Source organism: Alligator mississippiensis, chromosome 8, assembly GCF_030867095.1.
Source record: "Alligator mississippiensis isolate rAllMis1 chromosome 8, rAllMis1, whole genome shotgun sequence".
Taxonomy (NCBI): domain Eukaryota; kingdom Metazoa; phylum Chordata; order Crocodylia; family Alligatoridae; genus Alligator; species Alligator mississippiensis.
In genome coordinates, this window is record NC_081831.1 from 16,642,310 (window position 1) to 16,670,206 (window position 27,897).

The 27,897-nt window shown below is 43.1% G+C and overlaps 1 protein-coding gene across 2 annotated transcripts; it reads right to left on the reverse strand.

Moving 5' to 3' along the window:
* Window positions 1–2,877: 2,877 nt before the first annotated feature.
* Window positions 2,878–21,782, reverse strand: LOC102571660 (cytochrome b-245 chaperone 1). Of its 2 annotated transcripts, none has more exons than XM_014602001.3 (7): window positions 21,696–21,782; window positions 16,736–16,866; window positions 15,746–15,787; window positions 14,501–14,574; window positions 12,108–12,204; window positions 6,281–6,425; window positions 2,878–4,420 (listed from the first exon to the last, which is right to left on the reverse strand). In XM_014602001.3, exons 2-7 carry the CDS (start codon window positions 16,818–16,820, stop codon window positions 4,291–4,293), a joined length of 573 nt encoding a protein of 190 aa, XP_014457487.1. In that variant the 5' UTR covers window positions 16,821–16,866; window positions 21,696–21,782; the 3' UTR covers window positions 2,878–4,290. The 2 variants fall into 2 exon arrangements, with proteins under 2 accessions (XP_014457487.1, XP_006270486.1); XM_006270424.4 differs by having other exon boundaries at window positions 16,736–16,862; window positions 21,696–21,751.
* Between the last annotated feature and the right edge of the window lie 6,115 nt (window positions 21,783–27,897).

Consider the following 27,897-nt stretch of genomic DNA (forward strand, 5'->3'; position numbering starts at 1 on the left):
ATCTAGTTTTGTTCAGTACAATGACATAAGCTAAATCTTCTGAATACATAATTAACTTCAAGTAGGCTTGTGGTTTCAAGTAAGGCTACTCAACGTGCAAATTAAAGGATTTGCAGAATTGTGACTTAAGTCCTTTAATATGCTTACTTTGTACAAAAAAGTAAAGGTCAGCGATGCGCTCACCGATTTGTTCAGTTTTGCAAGTTAGATTTCCCCCACAGTTTTTCTAAAATGCGAAACACAATCTGGATGTATCCAACAGCTAGACTAAATGGGAAGAATTCATTATTCATTGAGAAGTAGCAAGATCAGCAAAGACTTTACAAACACTTTTGCATGAAGAAGAGGTAAATCCACTGGCAAATTCTGAAAACAAGTATTTAATAATTTTTTGTCTTAGGTTGCACTTAAGTTCTTTCCCCCAGCCAAGAGGCAGTAACGCTATGTACCAAGCTGCTAGTTACATCTGTAGGGTTAAAGGCCTGGCCTGCAGACTGTATCCCGCCTGAGGTATCTAGCGTTCCTATCGCATTCACTTGGTTTGTAGAATTTAAGACTTTGCTTAAAAGCTATTCCAGTTCTTATAGTGGCCAGAACAAAATTAAGGTCTCCAAATAAAAATGTAAATCAAAACCAGCGCAGGGGATTGCACTAGCTCTGGTTTTCAGCTTGTGGTCCACAGACCCCTAAGGGTCCCCTATGTCTAAGGGGGTCCATGAAAAACAACTATGATCAAAAGTATGTGAATACCCACACTTACAATTTAAAGGAGCCTGTACCTCCATTCAAAATTTCCAAAAGGATATGCACTTCTATTCAAAACCTTTAGGGGTCTGGAAATGGAAAAAGGTTGAAAACCACTGCACTAGCTCGTTCAGATGCAGGTTGGGGACGTTAAATGTTCAGTTACTGCAGAAGAACATAGTTTAGTGTGTTTGTAAGGATGATCTATGTATGTAAATCTGTGGACTCAAATTAAGATGACTAAACACCAATCTGATAGGTGCTAGATAAATATCTCAGGCAGCATTCAATCTGTAGGCCAGGCCTTTAACCCTACCAATGTAACTGGCACTTTCTAGCCTCACCCTTAATATAGATTTCTCACTGTTGTTAGTAGGAGATCAGCTGGGTACTAAGAGGAGTCTGTGGCCCAAACCTTAGAGGCTTGGTCCATTCCAAAGAATGAGTCTGAGGCCATTATGCTGAACTCTCCAATCAAGTCTCCCACATTCCAGATATTAGCATTTATCCCTCAATGTGGAGTGTGTAATCCTTAAGTCAGACATAGTGATGGAGGAAGAGAATGCCCAAAATTAACAACCAAAGGATGGAAGGGGAAACATGTGCAAGAAATGTCTCGACTGTATCATTGTGGATTATGGCTCTGGGAGAATTGGGCAAACCATATTACCTTAGTAAGACTCATTTCAAAATCAAATCCAAACACACAAACTATACTCAGTATCTCCCATGTGCCATCACCTGTTGGGGACAGAAAACAAAGTCCTAACTGCCAAGATTAAGCTGATGTTCTGAACATAGTACAGTGCATCTGTAAGGATGTTCTACATATGTAAACCTGTGAACTCAAAGTAACTAAGTATTACATCCTGCCATTCTGCATCACCTCTGCTTCCAAGAGAAGTATTTGAAGATGGACCTTTGGCTCATAACAAATACCTAGCTCTTTATATAGTGCTATTCGTCAGTAGATCTCAAAGTACTTGACTACAGAGGACAGTGTAATGAGCACCTCCATTTTACAAGTGGGGGAACTGAGGCACAATGGTGCAAGGTGATTTGTCCAATGTCACCCCACATCATAGCTGGCATAGAATCCAGTTCTCCCAATTGCTTGTCCTGTTCTCCACCCAGAAGCAATGCTATCCATGATAAAAAAATGGAGTATATTTAAATAAAAGGTCACTTTCAGGTGTTACTATCACATGAATGTTTTATGGATTTGAGTATCCCTATCTACCTCTGAAAAATATGCCTTAATCTAATTTAGGCTTTATTCCTAAATCTTCAAATCATTGCTATTCATTAGTACATCTGATTTTCTAACCCTAAACGGTGAGAGGCAGAGTTGAGTCGTGATATGCTAGCTAATCGACAGGGCTTCTTCACAGGCACCTGGACTAGCAGAAGTTTGCTTAAATGTTTAGACTTGCAATTCATTTTCTTCAGTTTATTAATAAAGGTGGACCACTTTCCTTCCAAACAGCAATCACCTGCTCCATTCCTTTTGATCTGACTGGTAACAGGAATTGTATTCCTATTACGATTTAATTCCCATTTGAAGTCAGCAACAAGAACAAGACTCTCTCTCACTTGTGTATGCTAGACTGTTAAGGCTGGGAATAAAAAGCACAGGTTAGAATCCTAGTACCCTCTGTCCATTGAGCTTAAAGCTAAACATACATTTAAGAGTTTTGCTGGATTGAGGCTCAGACTTCTCAATGTCTTACCCAGGCAGCTCTTGGCCAGTCTAACAGCAGTTTGGCTTCTTCCAAAAGTCTTCCTGCCTCTGTTTCTGGAGCATGGGTCTACTGTCAAGCAATTTCTTCAGCAGTCAGATGTCCCCAAGTGTTTCTGCTTTATAATTCCCTTGCCCCAGCTCCCCAGTTTTAGGGAACAATCTCATGCTTAGACTAGCCTTATCCCTAGGATCCAGTTCAGATCTCCTGCTGAGCCAACAGCATATCAATGCTACCTTCTGAGGTAGTTATAGGTGATATACATCCAGCAAATAATTTTAGTATTAATTAGAATTAAACAAAAGCTCCATTAACTTTGATATATTAAACTGCTAAATAAAGGTTTATGAAATAAAATATACAGTCCTAAGTAATTCAGGTCTCAACACTGTGCTGTCCAAAAAAAGTACAAGTTTTATTATGTTGAAGTGACTTTTAGCTCACTGTGTTTTCTCAGCAATATGACATCTTAACAAGCATAACTAAGAGTTCCAGCTCTAGCAAAACTCTGATCAGTGCAGAGGGTAGACTGTCCAAAAATCCACTCTTATTTTTCAGAAGATACATTGACATTATATATTTATATTAATAAAACCATTCAAGAAACAAACTTTTAAAACCAAGATCACCAGCACCACATATGCTGGAGTTAGATTTGGTCACAAAGCACTGACATACTTCGCTATCCCAGCTATATTCAGATAGCATCAAAGGCTACAAAGATGCTATCTCACCTGCCAGAAGTCCTAAAATATGGAGAGCTGACAGATCTAGGCTACCGCTTTATTTGTTACAGTTGGCGTTTTTAAAAACCCATGTGGCAGGCTTTCCATGCAGTAACAGATTTATCGTTTTAAAAGTACTTAGGGTAACAGAACTTTAGGCCCACCACTACTGTTTTACCTGGATCAAATTAGGTCTCTCTTTCAACCAGCAGTTTGAAAACTTATCAACGGCTTGGAACTGTTCTAAGGCAAGTGCCAACATGGTTTAATATATTATTTAAAAAAAAAAAAAAAAGGCAATCATACTTCTTTGGCCAACCCAGGAGGAGGTGTCCTGCAATATAATTTTAAATATAATACTGGTCAATTTAGACACTTTCAAACTCAAACTTTGATTTCTATTAGTTCTAATGGTAAGTCTGACACTTCCTTCCTATGGACCTTGGCATCACCCTAAATGTTAAGATACTGACTTACCTTTTTGATTTATTATAGTATGGTGCCTAAAATCAATTCAGTTACTTACTCTGTAAATTTAGCTACAGTAATTAGATATCTACATTACATTAAGTTTTCAAGCAATAACATAATATGACTTACAGAAATACAAAGCCCCAACTTACTCATCTTAAGGCAGTTACCCTGCATCGAGAGTGGATATCTGCAATAACTGGAAGTTTACACGTGTGGATATGAAAAACAAGAAAGGAGTTCAAACTAATTCATTAATAAATAACTACATAATTAGAATAAGGTGACAAAATTCACAAACAAGTATCATCTACATCTGCAAATTACATGGAAAAGGAAAAGTAACAACATCATATTTGCTTTAGACTGTACATAGCCATGTCTGAGCAAGTTCATACTGAAGCATCCAAGAAGAAAACAGTTTATTGGATGCAGAAAATTAAAGCAATTCAGCACTGATGTGCCTTAACTCAGACTCCTACAATTGTAACTACAGCAGAATTCCCAAGCATAGAAGAGATAGGAGCTCCAAAACCTTGAAGGTCTTCTTGGATGAAATGTAACCAGCACCATTCCCAAATGGCTCTGCTTTATTCGCTTCATTTTTACTATTAATACTCATCCTTGGGTTCATCTGCATCACTGTCCTCCATTTCACTGCTCTGCGAGAGGTCATGATGGCTGTCCACGATGTTCAGTTTCAGAAAGCTAACAATGAGCTTGGCAACTGTTTCCGCATCACTGGAAAAAAAATAAATGGCATAAGAATTAATGTCATGGTGCTGATGAGACAGTGAAAGTGCCCAGTGTTGGTTAAGTACCTATCTGAACAGTTGGTCAGTCTATGGAATAGGGCTATAATTAACAGCACCTCCCCATAAGGGACATCAAAGTCCAATCTCCCCATGATGTTCGTATCTGAATAGGCTTCATTCACAAGTCAATTCTCTTTAGCAGCTGAGAAGCCAGTGAATCTCTTTCTAATTTATATCATCAGTTTTAGCAATTCTTCAGGCATAACTTAGCTGATAACTGCACTAGTCACACAAGGTAGAAGAGAATCAGATTCCTATAGCTGTACTAAAAGAAGTAGAATGAATGGGGATACTAAAGTTCTAATTCTGAGACAAGGCACAACGCTTACGAGCGCCATTAATGTATAAGCACTTAACAGAGGCTGTTAAGATGTTCTATTTAGTTTTCAAAACACTTCCTGTCATACCAAAACACCTAATAGTAAAATAACTGCCACTAATATAGTGCAGCTTCTCCCATTAAGTCCACACTACTCTTAAACAGTTTGGCTGAGGCCCTGAAATGTACTGTAAATTTCCTCATCACCCTCAGCCTATCTGAAGATGTCATGTGCTCCTGAGAAGCAGAAGTAAAGCTGTTGAGTGATCTCTTCTTAAATATGCACTTCCTTCTGGAGACATAAAATGTTATCTCTAAAAATAAAATAGTAGAAACAGCCTGATTCTAGCCTGTCACTTCTCCCTGGAAAGCTAGTGCACTGGGCCTGCTGCTTTCTGCACTTATTGTCCCGACTGCCCACTTCTGCTCTTGGCTCTTATTTGCGTCTGGTTTCAACTGTAAGTCCCTGTTCCAAAGAGCTGTTTTAATTACAAGTTTGTACAGTACAGTAAAATCCAATTAATTTATCACTCAAAGGGAACTGGTACCAATGACTAATCTATGAGTAACTAATAATCAGTAATTAGCCATTTTCAGCTTTTTTGGGATACATATTTTGCATGTCATATTAAAAACACAACAAAAAATGTTTTTGACATTTAGCATGGAAAAGAAAAATACTACAATAAAATCCGAGTGCAAACTGTATGGATGCTACCTTGCTATATGAGCAATGTAACATTATACAGATAAATACTTAATGTACAGTTTCTTACTAGAAAAAAAAAAATGGTGTGCTCTCCACGTGGGAGTTACATAAACTACTGATTACCTACATCTTACTGAGCCAAAACAAATTGCAAAGCATCCAAATCTTTGCAAACATTGACTGGCTTGACAGAGCAAAAGTCAGTACCTTTTAAGATGACTAATTACCAGGAGCAACTTTCACATGCATTATGTGTACACATTTTGAAATAACTAATTTAGTGTTAATGTGATGAACAGGCCAAAGTGTTTCCAGTTCAACCACCGGACCTGGCAAGAACTCGGTGCACTAACTTATGAGAACAAACTGAGGAGTTATCCCAGTGACTAATTAAATAGATTTCATGGTATGTAGCACAAGGAGTTTCTAGTGTAAAATAGCAACAATGATCTAGGGGCCAATTTTCCTCTGGACTGAATTACTATGAATCAAATACAGTACTAAGGGGGCCTTAAATACGAAAATACTGTAAATCTGATTAGGCAGATGCTTGCAGCTCAAGTGATTCAAAATATCAAAGGGTCTGAAAATCATAAACAGAGTATTCCTACTAATGGTTAAAAATAAGTCTAGAAAACGAGACAGGACAATTCTGCCAATGGTTAATAGTCAGCCTCCTATAAATCTGGCCGCTGACCCTGTGATGAACATCTGCCCTTATGCACACTGTTAATCAAAAAGTATAAATTATACTGCACCTCCTACAGCCCAGCACTGCATTCTGGGTCAGTGGGTGTGAAAATCCAGTGACAAATCGTAGCACTACCAGGTAACCCTTCCCAAAATAACGCACAGTCTCTTCTTCCACGTTCACATCTCGAATCTCATGCAGCAGAGCCACCACTGTTTGCAAAAGTAAGGAAAAAGAAACTGATTATTGTAATAGCCATTCTCCACACACTACTTCTCAGTTATGCAACTGAGACTCTCAACAACCCCTTCCTACCTTTGATGGCTTCATACTTCTGCCCTCCTCCCATTCAGCTGGGTAAATTCTAACCTGCAGTCAGGATACCAGACACCACTGACTGCACAGAGTAAACACCAAAGTAAAGCAGTATGCACCAGCCAGCATAGTCTGTAGTAATTAACTTGGACACCTGCCCAATTTATTGTTTCCCACCGTTTTCCCTCTTTCTTTAATAGCTGTTTGAACTGTTTTCTATAGAAAGTAGGTAAATTTAAGGAGATTGAGTAAATGAAAGATTTCAACATTCAGATCACTCATTTTCAGAGCATCTGTTGATCTGCATTATCACGCTAATTGATACTTGCTCCCTGTTCCTGGCAAAATATATGTTCTTAGAAGACATCTACCTAGTTTCCAGGACACAAAAAAGTGAAGAAGTTCATACACTAATACACACCTCCAGCACAGACACAGAAACTGTTTAAAGACCTACTATACACTGAAAGATTCATAGATGCATAGATGTTAGGGTCGGAAGGGACCTCAATAGATCATCGAGTCCGACCCCCTGCATAAGCAGGAAAGAGTGCTGGGTCTAGATGACCCCAGCTAGATACTCGTCTAACCTCCTCTTGAAGACCCCCAGGGTAGGGGAGAGCACCACCTCCCTTGGGAGCCCATTCCAGACCCTGGCCACTCGAACTGTGAAGAAGTTCTTCCTAATGTCCAATCTAAATGTGCTCTCTGCTAGCTTGTGGCTATTGTTTCTTGTAACCCCCAGGGGCGCCTTGGTGAATAAAAACTCACCAATTCCCTTCTGTGCCCCCGTGATGAACTTAAAGGCAGCCACGAGGTTGCCTCTCAACCTTCTCTTGCGGAGGCTGAAAAGGTCCAGTTTCTCTAGTCTCTCCTCGTAGGGCTTGGTCTGCAGGCCCTTGACCATATGAGTTGCCCTTCTCTGGACCCTCTCCAGGTTATCCACATTCCTCTTGAAGTGTGGCGCCCAGATGTTCTAAATGCTTACAGGTTTCTAATTACTCCACAGTATTTTAATTTATCAGCAGACAATTTGATTCAGCCCAGAAAAGAGTATGATTGTGAAAACCAAGGGCACCATGAGTTCAATTTCTAATTGACCTGTGATCTCATGCAACATAGTTTATAGCTTTAGTTTTAGAATCATAGAAAGTTAGGGTTGGAAGGGACCTCAGGAGGTCATCTAGTCCAACCATCCCCAACTAGCTCATCCCAGTCAAAACTTTATCTAGCCAGGTTTTGAAAACCTCTAAGGCTGGAGCTTTCACCACCTCTCTGGCTAACCTGTTCCAGTGTTTTACTACCCGCCTAGTGAGAAAATTCTTCCCAATATCGAACTTTAAACTTCCCTTGCTGCAACTTGAGACCATTGCTCCTTGTTCTGTTATCTGTCCCCACTGAGAAGTGTTGCTCCATCCTCTTTTGAACCCTGCTTCAGGTTGTTGACAGCTGCTATTAAATCCCCTCTCAGTCTCCTCTTCTCTAGACTCAGTTCGCTCAGTCTTTCCTCACAAGTTATGTCCCACAGCCTCCTAACCATTTTTGTTGCCCTCTGCTGGACTCTCTCCAATTTGTCCGCATCCTTTCTGCAGCGGGGGGCCCAAAACTGAACACAGTACTCCACATGTGGCCTCATCAGTACTGAACAGAGGGGAATAATCACTTCCCTCAACCTGCTGGCAACACACCTACCAGTGCAGCCTAATATGCTGTTAGCCTTCTTGGCAACAAGAGCACACTGCTAGCTCAGATTCAGCTTATTGTCCACTGTAACCCCCAGGTCTTTTTCTACAGAGCTGCTGCTTAGCCAGTCGGTTCCCAGCCTGCACCGGTGCACGGGGTTGTTCCATCCAAAGTGCAGGACTTTGCACTTGCCCTTGTTGAACCTCATGAGATTTCTTTTGGTCCAAATCCTCCAATTTGTCTAGGTCACTCTGAATCCTAGCCCTACCCTCCAGCATATCTACTACTCCCCGCAGCTTGATTTAATCTGCAAACTTGCTGAGTGTTCACTCTGTGCCATCTTCCAGATCATTGATGAAGACATTGAAGAAAACCAGCCCCAAGACTGATCCCTGGGGCACTCCACTTGATACCAGCTGCCAACTAGGTATCGAGCCATTGATTAATACTCTGTTGAGCCCAATGCTCCAGGCAATTTTGTATCCACGTTGCAGTACATTCATCCAACCTATACTTTCTTACCTTGCCTGCAAGAATGTTGTAGGAGACTATCAAAAGCCTTGCTAAAAATCAAGGTACACCACATCCACCAGTCTCCCCACATCCACAGAGGCAGTCATCGCATCATATAAGGCAATCAGGTTGGTCAGGCATGACTTGCCCCTGATCACCTTTTTCTCCTCCAAGTGCTTAGAAATTGATTCCTTGAGAATCTGCTCCATGATTTTTCCAGGGACTGAGGTGAGGCTGACTGGTCCATAGTTCCCTGGATCCTCCTCCTTCCCTTTCTTAACTATGGGCACTATGTTGGCCCCTTTCCAATCATCCGGGACCTCTCCTGATTACCATAAGTTTTCAAAGATGATGGCCAATGGCTCTGCAATCACATCAGCTAACTCCCTCAGCACCCTTGGGTGCATCCCATCCAGTCCCATGGACTTGTACACATCCAGCTTTTCTAAATAGTCCCCATCCTGTTCTTTCACCACTGAGGGCTGGCTCACCTCCTCCCCAAACTGGGCTGCCCAGTGCAGTAGTCTGGGAGCTGACCTTGCCTGTGAAGACTGAGGCAAAAAAGGTATTGAGCACTTGAGCCTTTTCTACATCTCCTGTCACAAGGTTGCCTCCCCCATTCAGTAAGGGACCTGCACTTTCCCTGATCCTCCTCTTGCTACCAACATACTTGTAAAAACCCTTCTGCCCTTAGCTGCACAGCTGGAGTGGCAGAAGAGTCAAAAGCAGAAAGCTCAAAGCAAACCAGATGCAGCACCCCAGATGCTCCTTCCAGAAGCTGAACATGCTGCTTCCTCAGTACACCTATGTCTGGGGAGAAGGGGATAACACCAGGACCCAAGTGGTGTGCTGCAGAGAGAGGACTGAGTCTGCCTCAGTTTCTCATTTTAATTTCTGACACAGTCACAGCAAACCAAGTTCCCGTGTGACAGAATACCTGTAACTTCCAGTATTTCCAGAGCATTCAGAACTCTTGGTAGAAGAAATATCTTTTATTAAACCAACTAAATAGTTCCAAAAAAATGTTTTTACTTGCAAGCTTTCAGGCTCATGCATCCATCTTCAGGCAAAGGAGAATGCACAGGCTGTAATATGAAGTTTCATTTCTACCTGGGAGAAATGTCACAATCTGTGCATTTTCCTTTGCCTGAAGAAAGGCACATGAGCCCAAAAGCTTACCAGTAAAGAAAAATTTTTGGAAGTATTTAGTTGGTCTGATAAGAGATATCACTTCTACCAAGAGTTCTGAATACTTTTGCCTGTAGACCAATAGGGCTAAAACCGGTATCCCTGAAATATTTCCAGAGATGTTTTTTTAAAGGTACACTGATATATCGGTTCATATTGGATTCGCATTGATAAAAAGATAATCAGCAACTGGCTTTTTTTGGCCGGTGTAGCCACTAATGTAAAAAATAAGTGCTGCATGCATGCGTGCAACCACACACATGTATGCGTCCAGGAACGCAGCTCAGCAGTTTGGAGAGCAGCATCCAGCCAGTAAGTCTGTGGGAGGGAAGGGGTGTTGGGGAGGGAAGAGGCATGGGGAGGCAGATCAAGGCCTCCACAGTGAGGGAGCAAGTGGGGCTGGGGCAGTGCTGCACAGCTGGGGCAGGGTGAGGCAAGGTGCAGGACAGAGCTGTAAGTGGCTCTTTGCGGGGGTAAGGGGGGGGAGCAGGGAGGAGGGGAAGCTCACTGCTGCTGTACACACCCCCAGGGGAGGCATGAGGCCCCCGGATTTGATGAAGGCGGGCTGCCTGCTGCAGGCTCAGGGCCAGGGGCTGCGCTGGCCTCTTCCTGGAGGCAAGGCTGGGCCAGGGGTGTGCTCAGGGAAGGCAGTGGCAGCACTGGGAAGGGTGGCTATGGGGTGGGCTACAGCCACCCAAAAATTCCGCATGGCCCCCCACTCCTGGCACCACCCCCACACCCCAAGTGCAACCCCAACTCAGCGCCCCCCCCCGTAAGAGACCAGCAGAGCCCCTGGCCCCAAGTCCACAGTGGGCAGCTCACCCTCACCCCACGCACAAATCTGGGGGGTACATGCCCCCCATGGCTCCTTCAGGGGTGCGCACAGAGGCAAGGAGCCATGCCACTCCCCAGTCCCCCACAACCACTGAATGAGCTACCCGTGGCTCTTTCCCATGCCCCGCCTTGCCCCTGCCCTACTCCCTCCTTCACCATGAAAGCCTCAATCTGTGCCCCCACCCCACACCCCTTCCGCCCCGCAGTCTTACCGGCCAGACACTGCTCTCCAAGCTGCCAAGCTGCATACTGGCTATCAGACTGGTATCAGCCAATATGGCTGGTTAATAATCAGCCATCAGTATTGGCCAAAAAAATCTTTTGAGTGCACCCTTAGATCTTTTTCAACCTTGTAACCAACCTGATGCTTATTCCCAAGTGGATTGCACTAAGTTACTGAAGTTCCTACTTTCCCTTCGGATTCCTGCCTATTCTAGAGTTCCAGAGAGCCTGGCAACTGCTCAGTCTGAAATGTCAAGAGGCTTAAAAGATATGAATTTGGATCTTGCCATCTTGCATTTCCAGAAGCAGCAGGTTTGGACTGTGTTGTTGTAACTGACATGGTCCAGAAAATGTGAGAAGCAAAGGGGCTTCAGGGAGTTTGGGGGTAATATCTTTTATTGGAACAACTGTATATAGTTGGGAGAAGTGTTAAATGAGCTTTCAGGCACAAAACGCCCTTCCCCGACCTATCCCAAGTATTCAGCTGTATTTTCTGAGCTGACTTGAACAGTAAACCACACCCATAAATATGAATGATGCACCATACTTGTGTGTGTGTGCATGTAGGCACGCATTACAAATAAAGAAATTTAAAATAGAATGAGCTAACCCTTTGGTTTTATTGCACCTTCAACCCAGGATTTCAAGTAACAGGTTTGTTACATGAGTTAAATGATGATGGTAAAACAAAGACACAGGGTTTAAGCGATTTGCCCGTGACTGCATAAACTGGGATTAAAATCCTGAAGTTCAATCCTCTATCGCAACTCCTAGATCCCTGTCTTTCACCACTCACATTTGCCAAACACACTATAAATTTCAGTACATTAAACCAGAAAAAAACATAAGCATGAATAATAAGATACCAAAGGAAATATTAATACCGGTATTTAAAAAAAAATCCAGGCACTCTGACCACATAGGTGAGGAGAGTTATAGCCATTTTACATTCATTTGTATTTTAAAAGTCAAAAAGATTTAAAACGTTGGTGGCATCCGCTGTCTGCAAAGCCACTGGAAATGAATGGATATGACTGATTTGAGTACAGTGCTTTAGAGGTACATATGGAACAAAGTCATACATAATTCTTCTATCCAGCACCCATGCTTGGTGACTACAGAAACCCCTGCTTTCTTACCTTGTTCATGGCCTCCTTTGGAGAAGGTCAGTATTTTTTTGTAGAGGTTAAATGTTTTTAGAATGACTTTTCCCTTGCTCTTGTCAAATACAGCTTCCTGCAAAATTGAAAAACATTAACTAAATGATTCTCTAAAAAAAGAACAGCTGACATCTACACCTTAAAAATTAAATTATGCTATCTCAGCAATATAAACTTAATAAGTTTAATTATAATCACTTGCGTGTCACTGCTGGATTATAAAACCAAAATAATGTCCTTGGCTTTCTCTCAAATTCTTCCCAGAAGAGGATTTGAGGTGGTTTTAGTCTCACTTTTGCCTTATCCCTTATAGCTATAAATTGTGCCTGATGATAAACCAAAATACCACTCTGGAGAAACTGAAAAATCCTTGTTAGGCTTGCATGTGTGTGTTCAACAATCCTAAAGCTTCAGTGTACATAAATTCTACCTACACCTTTTGTCAACAACAAATCACCAACCACTGCCAGCACTGGTTTTATCTGTTATAACAAGGCTTATATTTGAAAAAAGATGTCCCAAGGATTTGATGGCTTGAGACAGTTAATGAAACACGAAGTTTTTTATGCCCAAGTTACTTATTCAAATAGGTCAAGTAACTACAGCAAAAAAGTTTTCTGACTGGCAGCAAAATTAGTCAGTGTCCTTCATCTACTTCCTAATGGGTAAATATCACATCACTAAAAAAAAATTTCCCACATACCATTCCCCACAGAGTGGGGAAGCAGTGAGAAGAAATCTGTCCTGGTTAAGGATTCTTCCCTATCACTAGTAGCACCAGGATATATGTATGGGAAGTATGCTTTAGTCACTGCATGCTCTACTCCTGCTCTCTCCCCTTTAGACAAAATTCAAATGCTGCAAATCATTCAACTTAATTGTAAAAGTAATCTACAGAGGAATTCATTTACTACAAGTAGGCTTAACTGAGTCGCATCCCTAAACCTGAGTTTATCAGTAAAATAATTAGGAACACAGGATTGGAAGGGGCCTTCCGGCAATCATTTATCAACAAATCCCCCAAACCCCTTTTTCACATCATCATACACTACTCCCAGGCACAAAAACAGAAATATCAAAAAACACCCTACAACAGGGGGTTTCAGCCTTTTTTAAGGAGTGTACCACTTCTCCATACACTTCTGGAGAAGCAAGGGGGAGGTGAGGGAGGATGGCAGCAGCCAGACACGGAGCAGGGGTGGGCTTGCATGCAGTGGTAGCACGGGGTAGTGGATAGCAGCATCCACGTGCAAGCTCCCCTCCCCACCCCCACTTCCAGCCAGCTGGGCAGTGCCTGTGTGCCTCACAGAAGGAAGCCACTGCCCTCGCCCCTCACAGGCCCTGCTCCAGGGGCGGCGCAGGGTGGCGGTGCTCCATCCCCACCCACTCGCGCGTATCCCCTGGCCCCTTTCCACGTACCCCCAGTTGATAACCCCTGCCCTAAAACATACCATAGGTAAAAGCATTGCCTTACCACTGCAATAACAGGGAAGAAATAAGTACATTATTCCCTAGGCCCTACAGGCAAACCAGCAAAACTTCTAAAATATGGGTTTACCAGCACCACATTCCAAATACAGGATTCAACAAGTCACACATATTGATGGCTGAACTAATAACTCCCTGTCCTAACATACTCTCTCCCCCATGAATTTACCTAATTCACTCTTAAAATTATTCAAATTATTTGTCCCTATAATTAATCTCAGAACACTATTCCAGAGCTTCACTCCTCTGATAGTTACAAATCTTCTAGTTTCCAATCTACATCTGTCTCCAGCCAGTTTGTAGCCAATTTGATTTTGTGTTGGTTTTCAGCTTAAAAAGCTCTCTGTTTCCTAATATTTACTACACAAATGTACAAATACTCCCTCCCTCAATCTGAGTTTCGTTAAACAAAACAACCAAGCTTCTTCAGCCTTCTTTCATAAAGAAAGGTCTCATTCCCATAATCATCTTTGTGGCCCTTCTTTGTACCTGTTTCAGTTTAAATTCAACCTTTTCAAGGTTGGTGGCCAGAATTGCAAATTATTTTCTAAATGGAATCCTGCCAATTCCTTGTGCAATGGCACTAGCACTCCCTTATCTCTACTGAAAACACCCCACCTAACGCACCCTAGGAGTCCACTGGCTTTTTTCACAAGTCCACCACACTTGCGAGCTTGTGGTCATCTTGCTAATCAACCAATGCACCCAGGTACCTTGTGGCTAAAATTTACTAAACAGTATCAATCCCACCAAGTTTCTCAACAACAGTATAACTTATTTGTACTGCACAACATAAAAAACACCTGGCTGCTGAAACCAACGTTTAACAAATCCTTTAAGTAAGCATAAACTCATTTCCTGTCTGAGTTCAGCATGCATCTTACCTCCCACTCCTCCAGATTCTGTGCAGCCACAAAGAGACACCCAGCTATATAGAAGAGTTTCCATCCCAATGTGTCTAAACAATACAAAATACACAAGTTTTAGACATGCTATTTGAGAACTGAATAGAGATCTTTATTTAGAAAAAAGCCCCATATCTGCTCATGAGAAAAGTGAGAGAGAGAAAAAGATGGTTTCTATCACAGGACATGTTTCTTTTTAACCCTGACATGGTATTTCTAACGTTTTCCATGATCAAAAAGGGTTTTTTTAAGCCCTTATCCATATTGGGATGAGAATTATTCAGGATTATAAACACACTTATTGTTACAAGACTTGCAGCAGAATTTTATTATGGGCATTATTTTTTTTCCTGAAAACTGAGATAGCCAAGCATGTCCAAATGGCTCTTACGATAGACCCTCAAATATTTGTGCTGCAGAGAACAGGGGTGAAGGACTAGGAAATTAGTTCACCAAAACAAACACTTCTTGATAACAATAAAGGAATCAGTCAACATCTCTTAGCAAACAAATATTTAAAATGTGACATGATGAAAACATTTACACAGTGTAGCCTGCCTAAAGTGCCTGCTCAAAGTAGTCACTAAAATAAGTGTTCAATCAATCTTCTGTTGAAAGTAGAAAATAAATTATGTGCAGTATGTTTGACAGATTTCATGGCAGCCTCTTAAAGAAGGTCAGCTGATACAGACAGTGTTCAGACAGGTTTTTCCAGGACAAAATCCAGTGAAATCTACTAATTACATGGTAATGTAACTTTTCAACTCTGAAGCCCCAAAGAATGCAACAAACAGCTTAGAGGATGGTTTGTGGATATTTTCTGTAGGAGGTAAGACAGAAAAATACTTGTTATTTCTTGCAAGCTGATCCAATCTAAAAGAAAAATTCCTTTTCAGGAGGTATTTTATAAACCCTAAGGATTAGCAATTGCTGGCAAGGATGATTTAGCAGAATCACAAAAGACAGAATACCTACATCAAGGCAGCAAAATCTGTTCAGTTCAGTGGCAGACTGTTAATTACCACTTTCCCAGGGAAGTTGCAAGCATCAACTAATTAATGTTTGTAAACAGGCACTTTATCAGTCAAAACCCAGTCATGTAAGAAAAATCAGGCAGAAGCTACAGGGGGAGGAGGAGGAGGAGGAGGAGGAGTCATCACCATGTGATAGATAACTTCAACAAGAAAGAATAAACAAATATTCCACAAAGGGACTGGATATTACCTGCACTATAGTAAGCAGCACCCAGACCTATGGAAGATATTCCTAGGGGGAAAAAAGATAAGAAGCGGGATTCAAAACAAGCAAAACTCATATATAAACTAAAAGATTCCTAGTTAAAACATAAACATCCTGAAGTTAAATTCATTATTTCTCATAAAAGGAGGATCAGGTACCCTTAGTTGAATGCGTCTGGCAGGACCAATAAAAAAAAAACCTGTGCCTCCGCTACTATGTTAACCTGCATCAGAAGACAGCCAAGTGTTTTCACAAGCTCCAAAAGTATTTCCTGCCCTGGAGTGAAGGATCTACATCATGAAAGAATTTGACAAGAAATTATTTTACATTATAGAAAAGCATCATTGAGTAGGAAGTAGAACTGGAAACCAAAATCTCGATTCTGCCACCAGTTCTCTGTGCGGTCTTGGACAAATAACTGATTGTCCCTTCAATTCTGTTTCCTGACATATAACAAAGAAAGGGAAAACATGCCTACCTTTCAACACTTGCTGCAATACTTCATTCCAAATATCTACACAGTGCCCTTAAGACATGATATGTTCTAACCATGCCAAAGGGGAAATCTTAGATTCTAGAAATAAATACCTGGGAGTTTTGCCACCGACTTAAATGGAACCAGGGTTTCACCCCAGGTTTCTATAGACAGTCAGCTACGCATTTATTCTTTTTGTGCCATCTCATATCCGAGGCCATCACACTTTTGCAGGACTTCAAGCACACTCGGCAGCACAGCTAAAGGGTGGTCAATGTTGGGGTGGATGTCCCTCCACTTGGAAAATGTATGGGTCTGTGTGTTAGGACTTCTATTCAGAGAACTTCATGCAATTCCCTTTCTTTAAAACCTCCATTTAAATGGATCAAATCATGCCCATGCAATTTCACGAGTAGCTTAAAAATACAGGAAAAGCAGCTCCAACATATTTATTCATAATTATTCATCTCATGTTCAAGAAAGAATCATTAGTGTCTTACCAACAAAGAGAGACCACGATCTAATTCCAGGTGACCTCTTCAGATGAAGGATGGAACTTGTATGGTTTTCAACCAGCATGTACATCTTAATGAGAAATTCCCCACAGCCTATTAACACTCATGAAACCTAGCTGGACAGAGAGAAGGAATACAAACATACAAACTGTTACTTGACCCCTCATCTTTCCCCTTGTGCCCAATATTTGCTGTGACCTTCCATCATGTCCTTAGAGAGAGCAAGGCTCTTCAGGATAAGGCTATGGTCTCTTATTTGCATGGAGAGCATCATGAACATTCACAACACTGTACAAACAAACAGTAATCACCATGGAGATAAGAAATTTAAATTCTGTAAGAAATGCGGGGCTCCTACAGTACAGTTCACTTCATTGCTAGCATAAGCAATATCCTTTGAAGTTTCCAAAACAGTTTCTCAGAAACAGATCCTGGAAATAAACTCTCATTGCCTCAACTAGAAATTGCAAACTTAGATAAAAAGCAATAGAAAAAGCAACAGGTCTTGTAGACAGCATTTCTTCTGCTGCCAGAAAAAGGCCACAATAATGAACTAGAGCAGCAACTGAAGGCATGACTACACAGTAAGTTAAGTTACCATATAGGAAACTGGGTTTCACAATTCAGACCCTCATTCCAGAGCTGGAAGCACTGCAGAGGATGCAGGCGTGACCCAAAAACAAGGGAGTATTTTGCATGGTAGTGAAGTTACCTCCTCCACCCAATGCAAAATAGGTGCACTACTGAGTGGTTCCAGAGATAGCTACATGCAGCCCTCTTCAACCGCAGCATGCGCTGAAGGGGAAATAAGAATTAAAAGGAGAGAAAAGAAGCACTAATTTTTAACATTAAGAATGGAACAAAGCTGTGCAGCATTTTCAGAGGTACCCCCATGAAGAAATCATCCAGTCTTTCAGCAGTGGTGACCTCCAACACACAGACATAATTTTACCTTTGATGATGTCAATACAAGCACAATAACAGATATATACCAGGAAGACAGCAGCATGCATCTAAGGCAGGGGGTGGCAACCCCTGGCACACATGCCAAAGCATGGTAGGCTAGGTCATTTTGCTCAGCACACCACAGACCGCCCCGGGTCTGGGCAGCTGCTGCCAGCCACAGAACCTGGGCTGATCACAGCAGGTGGCCAGGAGGCTCCGCGGCTGACAGCAGCTGCCTAGAGCCAGGGCTGGCTGTAGCCTGGAGGCTGCAAACAGCTGCACCAGGCTCCAGAGCCCCTGCTGGGTCTCCAAGGCAGTCTGCATTCACACCTCCAGACAGATGGCCAGCAAGGGGCTGGAGGCATTGCAACCCCAGCCCCACCTCTGCCATCTGCCCAGAGGCTCCAGGTGCTCCAAGAGCCCAGAGTCCAGTGCAGCTGCCTGCAGCCTAGCCACCGCCTGCTGCAGCTGCCCAGAGCCCAGGCCAGCTATGGCAGGTAGTCAAGAGGATGCGAACAGCTGCCAGGCTCTGGTGCCCTTGGCTAAGTCCTGTAGCAGCAGCATGACGAGGGGCTGGGGTTGCGCTGCCTTGGCCCCTTCCCCACCTGGCATCCCAAGGCGTGTGTGCAGTCACCACCAGCACAGAGCTAGTACCAGGGCTCCAGAGCCCAGTGCAGTTGTTTGTAGCCTCCCAGCAGCCAGCCATATCCAGCCCAGGTTTTGGGCAGCTACAGCAAACAGCTGCACCAGGCTCCGGAGCACTGGCACCGGCTCCAGCCCCATGCCAACAGCTACTGACTGCACGCACAGCTCAGGGCAGGGAAGGGACCAAGGCAGCGCAAGCCCAGCCCTTCCCATGCCATCCGCCCAGAGACACGTATGCAGCTGCCACCAGCAACAAGGCTCAGGCCTTTCGCACCTCCCCTGGCACATCAAGTCAAGGCATGGGGCAGGGTTGGGGTATTTTTGGCACTCCAGCCAAAGACATTGCCGACCCCTGATCTAAAGGCAGGACTGATCTGGCCAGCATGGAGTAGCAACATTTCTTCTACTGGGGAACTGGTAGGGACGTTTTTCATTATAGCAAAGACACAGCCATTCCCTGCAGAAGGCGGAAATAGGATGAATCTTATCCAACACCGTGTATGTCACAACACCTGCAGCAAGCCCACAGGAGCCTCAAGCATTAAAGCAGCTGCAAGCAAACCAAGCAACTTATAAACCAGACACTCCTATTTCAAATAGCCTGAAAGACATCCTGCTTTCCTGCCTTTCCCAAAAAGAAGAGGCTACCTGAAGGCATAGCACTGTGCAGGTTTAGCAGAAGTAATGTACCCAGCAGTTAGCACAGGAAGCTTTCCAACTCCTACACCCCTTTTCTAACTGCCACTCAGTCACTGTTAAGAGTGGGGGCAAGTCACTTAAACTGTTAGTTTGTCCAGCTGCAAAAAGACTGACCTTCCTCACAGGTGTGTTGTGAGGCTTAATTACTATTTGTAAAATGATCTCAGATCACTGAACTGAAAAATCCTGTATGGTCCTTTTATCCTTAGAAATTCTGAATACCTACAACTTCCATGGAAGCTGGGGCTGCTGAGTACCTCTCAGCATCAGATCTTAGGTATCTTTAATAAAGCATCAACTTCCATTAGCAGAAGTTTAGTTTTAAATGGAGGTCATCAGCCTACAGGCTGTTCCTGCCATTCAGTGCCCTCAAAAGTGCTTTAAAGAGGCATGAAGCAGAGCAGTTAGAGCTGTTCCAAAAGGACAAAGCAGTTAAATCTTCATTTTTCATTTGTCCTGTTGTTCCTGGACACTACATGAAGAACAGAGCTAAAGCAGTGTCTGCACTACCCTGCAACTACATTTAGAGTGTATGAAACTAAACAGAAATAAATTTCAAAGGAAAACATTTAAGGATCTGAATCAAGTATATCCTAGCACAGTGGTTCTCAACCTTTTTTGTACCAGGACCCATTTGTAAACATCAATGGCCAGTCCTGACCCAGTGCTCCTCACTCCCGATCCTCTGCCTCCAGGTCCCAGCCCCAGTGTGTGGGGTGGGAGGGGTGTAGGGCAAGGAGGGCCCCAAGCAACCCCTTACAGGCTGGAACTCTGCCAGTCTGCAAGGGAAAAGTCACAGTTCCCCACATTCTTTTCCTTTAAAGTAGAATCCATTTTTAAAGTTTGTTCACAACCCTTTCATGTATTCTTGCACCCCACTTTTGGGTCACAACCCCCAGACTGAAAAACACTGTCCTAGCACTCGTGCAAGAGAATCTGAAAGTGAAAGAAATAGCTGTTCACGCACATCATGACATCCTTTAGCCTCCCAGCATGGCAAGGGTAACACTTGCTTGTTCTCAACTGATGCACATCACTACACTGCCTTTCAAAGGCTCTCCAAGTCTGGAAGTAGTTTCATACAAGCAAATCCATGCACCTGCCCAAAGCCCCAAGAAAGTCAATGCAGCTCTCCATGAGGCATTTAAGTCCAAATGTCCAAAGCTCACTGCAACATTTCTTAAACCAAGCTTTTGGAAATGAAAAGCAGGATGCGGGAAACACTAAAGTAAAGGGCAAATAAACAAATAGGATCTTCAATTAAATTATTCCAGGTTCACCAATCCAATGCATTATTAGTTATTATCAAGGTTTTCTCTGGATTTTTTTAAATAATCATGCAGATCGCAGATTTCCAAAGTACATGCATGAGAGCAGCATTTCCCAAAGTGTGGAACATGCCCCTAGAAAGGAAAAGGGGTGTGCAAAACATCACTCAGCAACAGCCTCCCGCTTGTCACTGCCACTGCTTCTGCAACACTGCTGTCAATAAGGGGAATCAGCGGCAACTGGCTGTGAGGCTGAAATAGGGGTCAGAGTGGCCAACTTTGCTACAGTGGGACTTTTTTTTAACTTTCCGTATTCCGAGCCAAATTAGCCAAAACAAATGCCAAAGCTGAGAGTCCGTCCAGAACCATAAGTGGCCCTACTACTGGCAAACATCCTCCACCCCGACCTGGGGCTTCAGATGTTTCCAAATCCTTTGGCGGGTATCCTACTTGCAGGCCCAAGCCTGAAGGATCAGGGTTCGGATGCCCCCGAGTTTTGCTTGCCCTTCGCCATAAGGCCCCCAGAACACACAAAAGAGGAGACTCCCATTTCCATAAACTGGGCTTAAAGCTGCTGCACCTCGGGGGGTCCTGAACCACACCAGAAGAGCGGTTCTCCTGGGGTGCCGTTCAGGAAAACTGCCTTCTTGGACACAGATATATGGCATTTCCCCCGCCAGGTTAAAAAGCCACTACGCTTGATCTGAGACTTCAAGAGGACGAGAAGCTGCAGTGGGACAGAAACCCACAGGATTTAGAAACTGACACTGCAGGGTGAAAATAACGGTTTCTCCTCAGCCACTTACAGCTGCACACTCCTGGAGCGGGGCGTGCTCGCACAGCGGTTAGCACAACCAGCGCCCACATTACATCACAGCAGTAATAAAAGCTCACGCGAGCCCTCTGGCCTTCACCCCCCGCACCTCAGCAAACGGGCGCAGCTGGTGAAAGCCGCCTGCCACTCGGACGGAGCGGGAAGCAAAACGGATGCAAGGCACCGCACGTGGGGGCAAATGTCACCTCCCTGCCATTTCCACGCCCCGCTCTGCAAGGCCTCGCGTGCGGCTAGACCAGTGCTCTCCAACCTGTTTTCATGTGCGGGCCCCCAATTTAACCATTTCGAAGGGGGGCGCGGACCCCTGGGAGCCCTCAGCCGGGTATTCACGTGCTGCTGATTGCCCGCGGGCCCCTCAGACACAGCCCAGCGGCCCAGGGATGAAAACCACTAAGGAAAGGCTGCCCGAGTCCCCCCCGGGGCCCGCCCTAGCGAGCAGCAGCGGGAAGGGGGCAGGCGGCCACAGACCGAGTGCGAGATGCACCGTCCCTGCCTGCAGCCGCCTCGCTCCTGGACCCCGAAGAGCCCCTCGCCCAGCCCCAGCCCGCGGTACCTGCCGGCGCTGCTGCACGCGCAGCTACACTGAGGGAAGCGAGCGCACTTCCGGCCTCCGCACCATAGAGCCCACCAGAGCGTCGCCCGGAAGCCGCTGGGAAGGACTTGTCTGGCGCCAGAATTAAGCTTCAGCGGCCATGTTTGTTTCTGGCACTGAGCTTTTTGCCCACCCCGCACACTTTCCATGAGCACTGCTTTCCCTGCAGCGGGGAATGAATCCAAGATGCCGGTCCGGTGCCCGCACCTAACATGGCCAGGCTGTTGGGGTGGGTGTGATCTCTTCCATGACACCAATGGAGTCGTGGGAACGAAGATCTTTGCAAGCTTTTGACGACTCCGTTGGTCTAATCAAAGATCTCGCACCCACCCCAAGAGCCTGGCCCGCCTGCGTCCTTACCGACACAGCTACAACCAAACCCTGCAAACGTAGAATGGCAGCCGAGGGGCTGTGGCACCGCAGGGCAGCAGCACGCATGGGGGGAAGTTCAGAGGCGAAGGCTTGTGCCTCCAGGCCGGGCAGGAGGCCCCCGCGGCCTCCCACCTCGGCCAGGGGCAGGGATGGAGCTCGCCCAGGGAGCCAGGCCCTGCATGTCCAGGTGCTGCTGCGCGGCCAGCTCTCAGCCCTGATCTTTCCTTTCAAACTGGGGGCTTGTTCCCCACCATCTCTCTCATGCCTGCGTCTGCCCAGCCGCCAAAGCGGACAAGCCTGGGAGTGGGAGCTCGGAGGCTTCACAGGCGGCAAATAAGACGAGCCCCCAGATCCCCACGTGTTCAGTCAGGCGGTTTCAAAACCTCTCTGGACTTTGGCTGCTTGGCCTGGTGCTTGGGTTTGGCAGTGCAGTTCCGCTCACCCTCGGGTCTGATGAAACCGCCGTTAAAACCCGTGCCCGCTCGGCCACCCCACTCAGACAGGCAGTTTTAAAACCTCCTCCCCCCACGTTTCCAGCCCTGTTTCATTCCAGCTCTGCCTAAAAACCCAGCCTCTGGCGGGAAAGGCGGCTGAATGCGATCACCTCCAAGTCCGGTTAACTGCAGGTTGCTGCGCACTGTCACACGATCATCAAAAAAGTGCGAGCATCCGTCACTGAGTCTGATAAGGGCCAAAGAAAACAAACTGTCGATCAGAAAGAAGGGTTAAATGTGAACAATTCCCAAAAGAAACCAGAAAAGTGCCAGGATGTGAAAGTATTGGTGAAGAAAATGTAAATGAACGGGTTAGAGCTGACATTGCAGATTCAGGATAGGAGCTATGAAGTGATGTGGAAATAGCAGAATCTACTGGTGATGAAGTGGAAAGCAGTAAAAGTGAAAACAGTGAGTAAGAAGAGGTGGCACCAAGCAATAACATTTCACACATACAAGCAGTTTTGACAGGGCAGTGAAGTATTTAAAGGAGCAAGCAGGCACTGGCAGAAAAGACATTTTGGCTTGGATGGCAATGCAAAACAGTGCACTCAAAAAGAAGAGACAACACATTTAGCAGAAACTTATCAATGACTACTTTAAACAGTAACTGCATCTCCATCACACCCATCCTGAATTAAAATCCAACATATTTTAGTTTGTCATATAGCATCCTTGTTAACAAAGTACTTCAAAAGGCAAGGCCTTTGTATTATACTGTGTTATCAGATAAATAAATACAAACAAATGAGTACTTTTTTGGTTATTGCTTGGTATTGCTTTCATATATTTTCATGTACAGTGTGCCAATACTGAATCAATATACAAAAATTTCAGGTTTTCCTGCAGTATTGGCAGAGAGACCATTTTTGGAGGTTATCAGTAACCACCTAGAGGTTGGATCCACTTGGGGCAATTGTTTCGGATCCACTTGGGGCAGTTGTTTGGTGTTCTACTGCATTTTGTGTTGATCCCTTAGAATATATGCTTAACAAAAAATACTAAATAATGTTTGGGATAAAGTACTCATTTATAGTAGGTTGGCTATTTATTTTATTTAGATGTGTCTGAGCTTGTTGCTTCAGTTATAACAGATTCTGCAGCTTCACTTCCAGCTACTAATCCTTCCAGCTGCAGGTTTCCCTCAATAGCTCACTCATAACTTGAGGCTTTCCTTCGTTACAGCCTAGACCAGGGGTGGGCAAAATGCGGCCCGCAGCCAGATGCAGCCCGCCAGGCCATTCTATCTGGCCCACGGGGCCCCTAAAAAATTTAGAAAATTAATATTTATCTGCCCCAAATGCCTGTCATGCAGCCCCCAGTGGCTTGCAAAAATTCAGTAAGCGGCCCTCCACCCAAAATAATAGCCCGCCCCTGGTCTAGACAGGCATTCAAGTATTACATCCCTGGAGGTCTGTTCAAGGCCACAAAGTGACAAAAGTTTACTCAGTTAGGTCAAGTAATCAGTAGGAGCAACAGTGCAAATTGTTTTTGATCTGATAATGTTTTTTTCCAAACAATCTAGAATGAAGTATTTGAAAAGGGAGACAATTCCCTTTGAGAATAGGCAAGACATATCTGAAGGGGTACATGGGAGAAATTGCATAATGGCAGATCTAATTTTTGTTATTAGAATAATTGGTATTTAAGGAGTTAAAATATAAAATATATGCCGGTAGGGATATGTGGGCAGCTGGAAAATCTAGAAGGGGGTACTCAATAAGAAAAAGTTTGAGAGCCTCTGACCTTAGGGAGTTGCAACAGCGAACTGACAGATCAACATGACTGAGTCATGAGCTGCTGTCTTGGCTTTTAGCAGAAAATAGGAAGTTTAGACTATCTTGTGCTCTGAGCCCTCAGTTTGTGCTGAGAAGCTGTGACAAATACATTTGGTCCAGTTGTCTAGTTTGCAAACTGGATATAAAATATGAAAACAAAACTCTTAAGTGAGTGAATACATGCTGAGTAAATAACTGACAGAAAAGGTTATTGCATTTGGAGTAACAATGGAACAAAATAAATAAGTTTTTCTGTCACATCTGCTCAATAGACACTGTATAGCATTAAATAAAAGGGTCTGCATTTATTGATAAACTTGGGCACTATTAAGTTACTTCTTGTTAAGATATTAGCAGTTTTGTATCATCTGGTTTTTTTTCCAATTTTGTGAAGGCCCCCAGTTTTGTATTTATGGTCCCCCTAATTTTCTTGAATTCCTTTGTGAAATTGAGTTTAACTAACTTTACTATTAGAAATGTACAGGATATACACGAATAATTAAATGCCTTTGTCAGGTTCAGAATTGGCGGTAATATACAACCAAGTTGACAACTAATTCCAGTCATAACATCTTTTGTCCATGGATTCAGCATTTTTTCCTTAATGACACTTCACAATACTACTCTTGTGTGTAGGCTTAACAACATGTACCTGTCTAAACAAAGATTCTGAAGAAAGGCATTTAAAGAGACTGATCTTGACCACAGAACACAGCAGATTTTGTTGCAGACAATTGTTGCAGAAAGAAGAAAATGTTTGTAGAAATGCACAGATCTGTAATTGCTTATATGTCCTTTTTTGCCAAATAGTTTGAAAATATTTGAAGGGTCATAATGCCACAAATGATAAACATGTTATAACTACTGACCCCTTGACTTAATTTTATACAGTGCACACAATACATGCAAATCAAAGTTGTCCATTATGGTCAGCATCACTTATTTCTGTTCTCAGTCCTTCTTCCTTAATGTTCTTTCCTTGCACTCTTTTCTGCTTCCTTTTACCATATCTCTTCTTGCACTTGGAGATCGCCCTTCCTTCTCTCTGGAATACAAAACTTTGCTGTCCTTCAAATGCCTTTTTAATACCAATTATTCTAATGGTGATTCAGGATCATACTGAATGAGGGTAATCAATCCTAGTCTACTGAACATTGTGGCAACGTTCCAATTTTACCCAAATTGAGCCTTGAGTCTGGAATTAAAACATCCACCGTGCTGTGTTTTTATCATAAGAGTCCAGTCCTAAAATGACCTCAGGCACATGATGCCTGCATAGAGCCTCACAGGCATCTGCACGTATGTGGCCCTACCCACAGAGCTTCTTGTAAAAAAAAAAAAAAAAATGTATTATCATAAGGACAGAACTGTTCATGATTTATAATCCAATCCTGAGACACTGAGCTACTGGTGACATCTGTGGGAGTTGGCGACACAGTACCTTACAGGATTGGGTTCTTGTTAAGCTGTTGATGGGGATTTTGTCTTCAACTGTGTTTTGTAGGATATGCATGCTGGCAGTACTTAGGAAAATTATTTCCTCGTGGAAACAAACTTCTTTCAGAGCAAAATATTTTAACAACTATCTTTGCTTCTCAACATAAATGCTTCAAAAGTATAATCAGATGCTAAATAAAGTAGGAAGCAACATGGAAGCAAAACCATGCTCAAACTGCTACCAGGTCCTGAAGATCACAATGCAAAAGATTCTGCCTGTCTTCAGTAGCATTGGGAGCCCACTGAAACTAGTAACTAACAGTTCATCTAATGTAGGTTTTAACCTGATACCACTTTTTTGTTTAAGTTGTAGCACTATGATGCTAGTAGCTGACAAGAGCTGCTTTGTGGACCCATACCTTTAAAAAAAAAAAAAAAAAATCTATCCTTAAGAATAAAACAAATGGAGCAGCTGATTATCCATTGAGGACACAAAGGTAGTCTTAAAACATCCATTCACAAACACTGCTTTTTAAGATACTCCTCAGTCCACTACCTCTTTTGATTCCTCTTTTGCTATTGCCTAAACCTAATACAGAGTGAGTATTTCTGAATTAGAAGGAAAACTCTATGTATGGTTTTTAAATTTCAGAAATAAGTTGTCTCTAAGATGTTAACAGGATTTATACAAACTATGTAGTTTTTAAGGGGGCAATGGCTTTTTTTTTGCTATAGGAACCTGATGGCATGTTAAAAAACAAGAATCTTTCAAAAAGGCATTCTTCAACGTTCCCCCTGCAAAAGTTAGCAAATAATTAAATAAAAAGGAGTTTGTCCTCTGCAGAATCATTGTGCCAATTTGAAGAAAATGTTTGTTAAATCTAGCCATTAAAGATCGGAACGGATTTTTAGCTATGTTTGATGCCAACAACACATCCTTGATGTAACAGTTGCCGTCAATGTCATTACAACATTTTATAATACATGCAAGGCATAGTGCATGGAGTAGGTTGCAAGATTGGGAGTCAGCTTTTTAACACCAAGAAAAAAGTTATGCAAAGGACAAGAAACCCTTTTCACAACTGAGAATAACTTAACGAGTGTCACCTTTTGATAATCCAGTAGTAGGCTCTTAGCTTTAGAAAGTTTAAGAACTTGCTGTTAAATGTCAACCGTGGCTCACAGCTGCAGACTACTGAAATGCTTATAGAAAAAAATAACATAAAGGTAGATCAGCATTTTGGGTGAAGACAGAACAAAGGAAATACTGACTGTTACAGTTGTAAAAATCATACCTCAAACTAGGCTGTGTGCCAATCTCTTTATATTTGTATACAGTAACATTAACTTAACATTTAAAAAAATAACCACAGATGTTGGTGCCTTAACTTCAAGGTCCCCAACTTGATACTTCCTTTGTCTGATTTTCAGAAATGCTAAACACTTCTGACTTTTAGTGAAAACAATGGGAACTGTAGGTTGGGTACATGCAAATTGAAACACTCTATACGAGTCTGTAAATTATTAGAGCCTTAGGTTTTTGCATCTTGTTCCCCTCTCCACCTTACACTGGAAAAACTAGCAATAGGAAAAATGAGTGTATATTGTATATTGTGATGAAGCTAAAAACCAGGTAGTTTTCTTCAAAAAAGGAGGTGGTTTCTAGTACCTGTACATGTAAAAAAGTCATTTGCCCACATTTTTCTGAGTTATACCATGGCCCCCTCACTAACTTGATTTATTAAATCTTAAGGGCCAAAATATTCAAATGTGTTTATTACTTAGTATGGTGCTTCATTTTTGGGAGAAATTCCAGGAAAGTCAAGTATTTGCAAAGTCACATCCTTAGGCTGCAACTTCTCCAGACAAGGACTGTCTATATTTCTGGTACAAAATCGTGCTGATGCTAGGCAAACATATACATTAAAACATGTAGGTTTTAGACAGCCATAGTAGGACAGAATTTGCTTATTGCACCTAACTAGGAAGAGTTGTGGTTTGGACCAGCTGTACTGGAAACTCCAAGTACGTGTTTAAAGTTCAGTGTACTTGTTCCTAAAAAGTCAGGGCACATTTGTAAAA